This window comes from Pecten maximus, chromosome 14 (genome assembly GCF_902652985.1).
Source record: "Pecten maximus chromosome 14, xPecMax1.1, whole genome shotgun sequence".
Lineage (NCBI taxonomy): Eukaryota > Metazoa > Mollusca > Bivalvia > Pectinida > Pectinidae > Pecten > Pecten maximus.
Genome location: NC_047028.1, coordinates 5,026,018 through 5,034,387, shown reverse-complemented (window position 1 = coordinate 5,034,387; position 8,370 = coordinate 5,026,018). Strand labels below are relative to the sequence as shown.

Below are 8,370 nucleotides of genomic sequence, written 5' to 3'. Positions count from 1 at the left end.
ATGACCTACAAGGAGTTAGGGGGTTAAACTTAGAGAGTAATGACATACAAGGAGTTAGGGGGTTAAAACTTAGAGAGTAATGACCTACAAGGAGTTAGGGGGTTAAAACTTACAGAGAGTTATGACCTACAAGGAGTTAGGGGGTTAAAACTTACAGAGAGTAATGACCTACAAGCAATCAACACCAATAACAAACAAACACAGAAAATCCAGGTGAATTTATTGCAAACAACAATAAATCAACAACGACTACAATTTTCAAAAAAGGACAATTTTTTTTAATTCTTTCCCAGGAAATATCACACTATTGTCATTGCTTCAGTAAAAGGTTGATGAACCAAACAAGCAGAAGCTTATATCACATTCTTAATCTCTACAACCCCAGAATAATAGATAAAAATCTGTGAATATAGCTTGATAGCTTCACACAGCTATAAAGGAAATAATTTGTGTAGACACATTTAGAATACAAGGTACAATGATAAAACAATGATTCTATGACATGTATGGTTTCTCATTCAAATTAACACATTTTCCATCAATATAATACATTTCCACACCAAAGTACTATGATTACATAGACCTCAATAAAAGGCTATATTTTGAGGTCTGTGATATTTAGATTGTATTCTGTGTAAAGACCTTTATAATATAGTATACAAATCTTCAGAGATATTGTCCTGATGATGATGCTAATTCAATCTGTAGATCAGAATTAACATTTAAATAAAAGTTATTTGGAACTATAATAAGCTTAAAATATATAACATTCCAATTCTGCCAACATGAGAAATTTTAGGGACTATCTTTGTAACGCTAGATATAAAATTGTGACAATAAACGTAACATTGGGACTTCTTTCTTGAAAAATAGAATACATTGTTTGCTTATAATTTTTCCAGCACACGAATGACGAAAAATGGTTTCACGTACAACTACTACATGTAGATTAACATATTGATAATCACAAAGGGAGACAACTTCTTGTCATTCTCTCCCTTGACAGACACTGATTTTCCGAACAATGAGAGGTTCAATATACACATTTCACTGGGGCATTCCCTAGAGAGTAAAGTTCAATCTACACATTTCACTGGGGCATTCCCTAGAGAGTAAAGTTCAATCTTCACATTTCACTGGGGCATTTCCTAGAGAGTAAAGTTTAATCTACACATTTCACTGGGGCATTCCCTAGGATTACTGTTTTCCTTCTACGACATTAACATACAGAAAATAAAATTGCATACAAACCATGAATGAGTGACAACAATGATAGTGAGATCATGTAACGAATATTTTAGAATTTAAAAAATTAAAAAATGAAATTACTTCAAATAGAATCCAATCAATCCGTCTTCTGAAACATTCTTGTTTACAAGCAATCCAAATCATACTTTTGCAATTCATTCTTTCAGACAGTTCAAAGCATATATAGGTTTTCTCGTCATTATCAATACGTCAACGTAATAAAATATGTTTTCATTTTGGAACTGACATTTAATAATTATGCAAAGTTCACAAATATGTATTTACACTGTAAAATAAGATAAACACACACTCAGTTAAAAACAGTATACAAAATTGATACAAATAGGTGGAAATTATCAAATACACAAAAATACTGAGTAAAATTAATACACAACTCATATATTTATAGAAAAATATTCCACAAAAATGTTGGCAGTAAATACTGTGTTCACAGATTAGAAGTCAAAAAGTTTATTCTTTTTGACAAATTATGGTAAACGGTGGTCAAGCATTACGGGAAATATTACAAAAAGACATTTAATGCAAATATTTTCTTAAAAAATTTGATGAGAACCACTTAAGAAAAAAACGCATGTAGAATTTCTATTTAATCAATTAATTGTTACATTATTACAGCTTCTCTGGAGAAGGAACTGTATTGGAATCAAATCTATTTTTAATTTAGAGTTTGCATGAGACCAATTGCTGATACAGTATCCACTGTTTATGAATGAAAATCTTCATAATAAACGAAGAATAACACTAAAGATGGTACAAAACTGGAGGGTCAGTAACAAAGTTATAACTTGTATAAAAGAATACCAAAGTCCTATAGCTACTGAAATGTAAAGACAATGAAATAAAGAGAATAAAAACAAAGTAAAAAACATTGCATTCCAGTAAGGATTCAATCTTTACAGAAAACAAGTAAAATATTGGTCCGTAATTTTTTAATATCAAAATTTAGATGTAAGGTACTACAGTACAGATTTAAGATTCTATATTCCTGTATTCAGAATAAAAGTTTGGAAGTGTGGGCACGGTGTTAGGTGGCAGAGTGTGGGCACGGGTGGTCAGGTGGCAGAGTGTGGACACGGGTGGTCAGGTGGCAGAGTGTGGGCACGGGTGGTCAGGTGGCAGAGTGTGGGCACGGGTGGTCAGGTGGCAGAGTGTGGGCACGGGTGGTCAGGTGGGAGAGTGTGGACACGGGTGGTCAGGTGGCAGAGTGTGGGCACGGGTGGTCAGGTGGCAGAGTGTGGACACGGGTGGTCAGGTGGCAGAGTGTGGACACGGGTGGTCAGGTGACAGAGTGTGGGCACAGGTGGGAGAGTGTGGGCACCGGTGGTCAGGTGGGAGAGTGTGGGCACGGGTGGTCAGGTGACAGAGTGTGGACACGGGTGGTCAGGTGGCAGAGTGTGGACACGGGTGGTCAGGTGGGAGAGTGTGGACACGGGTGGTCAGGTGACAGAGTGTGGACACGGGTGGTCAGGTGGTAGAGTGTGGACACGGGTGGTCAGGTGGCAGAGTGTGGGCACGGGTGGTCAGGTGACAGAGTGTGGGCATGGGTGGTCAGGTGACAGAGTGTGGGCACAGGTGGTCAGGTGACAGAGTGTGGACACGGGTGGTCAGGTGACAGAGTGTGGACACGGGTGGTCAGGTGGCACAGTGGTAACACAGTTGCCTTTTACCTAGGCTGCCGGGATTTGATTCCGCATCGGATGCCAAAAGGTATAGATTGGCACCTGCTCAACCATGAGTTTCCTCAGAGCTGGTTTCCTCCCACTGTAAGACCCCTCATACACTTCAACCCCGGCCAACAAGAGAGATTAATACAAGTTGCTAGAACTTGTTTCACAAATTATTGTAAAATAAATAAAGTTTACAAAGGGTAAAGTATTACTGTAAGAACTGCCTAGAGCTCCCTACTCATTTACTCATAACTGATAACCCCTATTACTGTAAGAACTGCCTAGAGCTCCCTACTCATTTACTCATAACTGATAACCCCTATTACTGTAAGAACTGCCTAGAGCTCCCTACTCATTTACTCATAACTGATAACCCCTATTACTGTAAGAACTGCCTAGAGCTCCCTACTCATTTACTCATAACTGATAACCCCTATTGTTTCCCTCAAAAAGATTAATTAAATGCATTGAATGAAATTAGTGGATCTGTAAGTGATTATCATCCTATAATGTTATCAACATTGTCACAGTATATTTACCTTCCTGCTTTAAGAGAAGAGGCGTAAACTACGATAATGAAAGCTGCTCAAAAAGGGAATGACCATGGTTTCGGCAATTAGTAAAATACATAAATAAATCATTATAATTTGCAACAAGTGATGGCAAAGGGAGTCCCCAGCCTTCCTAATATAGGTCATGTCATGAGGTTTTAGCTATACAGTGAAAACAAGTCACAGCCTTCCTAATATAGGTCATGTCATGAGGTTTTAGCTATACAGTGAAAACAAAGACACAGCCCTCCTAATATAGGTCATGTCATGAGGTTTTAGCTATACAGTGAAAACAAGTCACAGCCCTCCTAATATAGGTCATGTCATGAGGTTTTAGCTATACAGTGAAAACAAGTCAGATGACTTTTTAAATGGTGACAGATAAAACTGGGGGAGTCAAAACATAATTTTTTCTGTCTATCATTTATAACATCTAATTATAAAATGATGTCCCACACAATCCAAGAAAAAAAATCTTCTGAGTGACTTTGCAAATGTTTTACGACAGTATATTATATATCGTTCCAATAACACTATCATCATTTTCAGAAGAGTACCTTGATTAAAAAGCATACAAAATATAAATTAATTGATAATTGCAAGAATAGCAGTGAAAATAAAAACGAATGAATTCTACCATGATACATTTTGGCATGTAGATCCATCAGACATTAAAATCATTTAATTCTTCCATGTAAACTTAATGGAGTCACTAAAACATTACTGGAGCAGACAAAAATACACACACATTTTATACTGACTACCACGGAAACCAATGTGTATCTATGGTTACCAAGGAAACTAAAGTGTATCTGTGGTTACCAAGGAAACCAATGTGTATCTATGGTTACCAAGGAAACTAAAGTGTATCTGTGGTTACTAAGGAAACCACTGTGTATCTATGGTTACCAAGGAAACTAAAGTGTATCTGTGGTTACAAAGGAAACTAAAGTATATCTGTGGTTACCAAGGAAACTAAAGTGTATCTGTGGTTACCAAGGAAACTAAAGAATATCTGTGGTTATCAAGGAAACTAAAGTGTATCTGTGGTTACCAAGGAAACTTAAGTGTATCTGGGGTTACCAAGGAGACTAAAGTGTACATATAGTAAGTGAGGAAACCAGAATGTGTATGTGGTTACTATGAGAACCCAAAAATGTACCTGTGGTAAACAAGGAAACCAAAGTGTGTTGGTGGTTACTAAGGACCCAAAAATGTACCTATGGATTAAAATGAAATGAAAGTGTCCTGATCACATGGTTAAAAATATAAATGTACTGGTACATGTACCAATGGTAACTGTAGATATCAGAGGAGTGCTTCTGGTTACCTGTGATTGTCATATAAACTAGTCGGTCCTTAACGAGCAATAAAACCAATGGTAACTAAAGACCGATTTCTGAACCTCTTTTAATGACACAAATAAAAAGTCTGTAAAAACCCCTGGAACTGTTTTATACATGCTTTAAAGTTAGATGTAAAAGTGTATAAAATGTAACGACATATATCAATTATAAACACATTTAATGGACTTAATGAATTGATGATTGCTATGATAGAGCTGAAGAGGCTTAAATAAACATCTATACACTTCAATTAAATAAATTAAATCTTCATTCATAAAAAATATTCTTTGAAATATCTTTATTTACATTGATGATAAAGGCTTCTATTTACAAGAATGTGGTTTTTATAAACAATGGCTGCACCAAATGTTAAAGAAAAGTGCATGTGTTATGATCTGAAACAGCATTAATACCTGTAGATTTGAAAGCTCCATGGTTAGAGGAATCAACTCATAGAAAAACATCCCTTTTTAAAGGAGTCAATTATCTGGAACATGCCCTCAATTTGTTTTGTAATGAACAAATGATATAACTTTTAAAACTGTTAGTAATAAATCCAAGGTTGTCAGAGTTAGCTCCCATCTCCTGATTAGACACAAGAAAATATTTCTTGTCACATCATTTTTGAATTATTCAAATAATTTTGCTTGCTTTTATGTCTAACTTCTCCATGCAAAGTACGCTTCCTTACATCACTTTGAGTTTCTATGAGATAATCAAACTAGTTATTTCTGCTTTCATTGTTGCCGACACTAAATTATCTAAGCAACCTGAATAAAATCAGCTGTTACGTGACTATGTTTACTAGTATTTGGTTTGTTTGTTTTTGTTTAACGTCCTATTAACAGCCAGGGTCATTTAAGGACGTGCCAAGTTTTGGAGGTGGAGGAAAGCCGGAGTACCCGGAGAAAAACCACCGGTCTACGGTCAGTACCTGGCAACTGCCCCACATAGGTTTCGAACTCGCAACCCAGAGGTGGAGGGCTAGTGTTGAAGTGTCGGGACACCTTAACCACTCGGCCATCGCGGCCCCATTTTACTAGTAGTGCGTACTACACGTGACATGGTACGTAGTTAACGAAGTAGGCATGTAACAGCTGATTTTAATCAGATTGATTATCTAAGCTAGCTTTCTTTTATAACATTTATCAGTGAAATTTTTACAACTGTGACAGTTTTTCAACAAATGACTACAGATATTTCGTCAGTTTTTTTGTCACTGATATTGCTAAACTTAAATGTGATAAAATTTTAATTTTTTTCAGGAAACAATGATGCCTTGCAGCAAACTTTTATTTAATAGTAATTTGGATATAAAATAGTCTTCTAGTTAGTACTCATCTATATCAATTTGGATACATTGATAAATTCTAGTCAAACTGAGTCTAGTCTTAAATGGTCTGATATCTAAAACCTTCTTACTGAATACCTATAGTATTTCTCACAATGATATTTTTGCTAACTTTGATTCACAATGGGAAAATGTTAATTGTGTTAATTCACAAAGACTGCTGACAAATGCTTAGTTTTTCACACTAGAGAGTAAAGGACTAAAATTAGCACTGTCCTTTACACAATATATTTATGTCACTATTTTAAACTCAGAAAAAAATCTAATTTGTTAATGAAATAAAGACAATAACTTTAATGCAAAGTTATCAACAAAAAAGATCTCAACAACATGACAATGTGTATATACTAGTGGTATACGTCTCAATAATGTATTGAGACCCCTATACGTCTCAATAATGTATTGAGACCCCGTACGACCAGTGACCACAACATGACAATGTGTATACACTAGTGATATACGTCTCAACAATGTATTGAGACCTCGTACGACCAGTGACCACAACATGACAATGTGTATACACTAGTGATATACGTCTCAACAATGTATTGAGACCCCGTACGACCAGTGACCACAACATGACGATGTGTATACACTAGTGGCATACGTCTCAATACTGTATTGAGACCCGTACGACCAGTGACCACAACATCAGTTTTTAACTGCTAATCTTTGATGTCTAACGAAAGCCATTCTCTCAGCAGATGGTGAATATGGAGTATCTAAAAGTGTAGTATCACATGAAGCACAGAATTTCCAGACCATGGAAAAGTGTTCTTGGTCATCAGGCACAAATATCACATTCCAGGCAATGTTAATTGATCCTTTGAATAAAAATGGATGATTTTCAAATTGCTTTGGTTGCCCTGGTGATCAGAAGTCTTGGAAATATTTGAGTTCTCGGTCACTGACAACAGCAGCCTTCCTCCAATCATCTTCTGAGTATTCATCAAAGTTTTTTGTGTCCCCTGCATGTGACAGTTTGGGTACAATAGGAGGCTACAAAGACATTCAACAGAAATGGAAAAGTTAAATTTTATCATTGAAAACTTGATTATCAATATCAATCACTTATTTGGTCACTGTAAAAATGTCTAAACATATCTTGATTGATGAATTGCAGACATAAAAGTGAAAGAGGAAAAAGAAGTTAGATTTTGGTAGAACATGTATAGGGGATAATACCAATTCAAAAAGGAAGATTTTTTATAATGTTTCTTAAGCCTATAAAGATATCAAGTATTTCCCAAACCAATGCACTTTTAATTTTGGTGAATATCTGCATGGTCATTTTCCCAAACACACCATTAATTTTTGTGAATATCTTGTTATTTTTCCAAAACAACAGTTAATTTTGGTAAATATCTGGTCATTTTCCCCAACCGACAATTAATTTTGGTGAATATCTCATTATTTTCCCAAAACTAATTTTAATTTTGGTGTATATCTTGTAAATTTCCCAAACTTACCGTTAACTTTCTGGCTACTACATCCTCCCACGTGATTCCTTTGAACCACTTGTGTCTCTTCACATCATCTGCACCATTCTGTAATCAGTAACACATAATCAGTAAGACAGAGTAGGAGTTACCTCCCTTACACCTTAAATAATCACCACAATGAACATACTTTTTCGAAACAGACTATAATTGGAAGAGGTGATTACAAAACCTGTTTTATACACCTTCTTTAAATTCAGAAATGTTCTTTGAATTTGGAAAATTAACTTTGAGATCAAATTGTTTTTTATGCTTGATCAAATTTATTACATGTAGAAATATATAAGGGAGACTACAGCAAAGATATCTGGTAGTGATTTCAAACAGGATCTACATGTATACCCGATACCATGAGCAGTGAGTGAGGTCTTTATTTTACCCTAAAAAATCTGTCGGAACAGTTTTATATACCTTCATATTTCCCAGCCGTTTTGTCCTGTCCTGGACAAGAAGTTTCTTTACCAGGTCTCTGTGTGGACACAAATATAGAAATTGAAATGAGACTTTTATCATCCCAAATAGATAACTGCATGTGTTAATTGCTCTAACAACTAATTAAAAAAAATACATTTAGTAAATGTTTTCACACTGACAATGGGAGAGAGAATTTATAATTATGTAACATAAATGACTTTTTTCCACGAGACAAACATACAAACTTCTATTTTCATCATAACTGATATTATA

General features: G+C 35.5%; 1 protein-coding gene across 1 annotated transcript in view; it reads right to left on the bottom strand.

Annotated features, from left to right (window-relative positions):
- Nucleotides 1–203: 203 nt before the first annotated feature.
- The window catches only part of LOC117342015 (cAMP-dependent protein kinase catalytic subunit 3-like), a 75,748-nt gene continuing 67,581 nt past the window's right edge, over nucleotides 204–8,370 (bottom strand). Inside the window, exons 6-8 of the mRNA XM_033903956.1 lie at nucleotides 8,095–8,152; nucleotides 7,654–7,731; nucleotides 204–7,183 (exon numbers count right to left, since the gene is read on the bottom strand). Coding sequence (XP_033759847.1) covers nucleotides 7,058–7,183; nucleotides 7,654–7,731; nucleotides 8,095–8,152 — 262 coding nt within the window. The 3' untranslated portion in view covers nucleotides 204–7,057. The remainder of the gene's footprint in view (nucleotides 7,184–7,653; nucleotides 7,732–8,094; nucleotides 8,153–8,370) is intronic.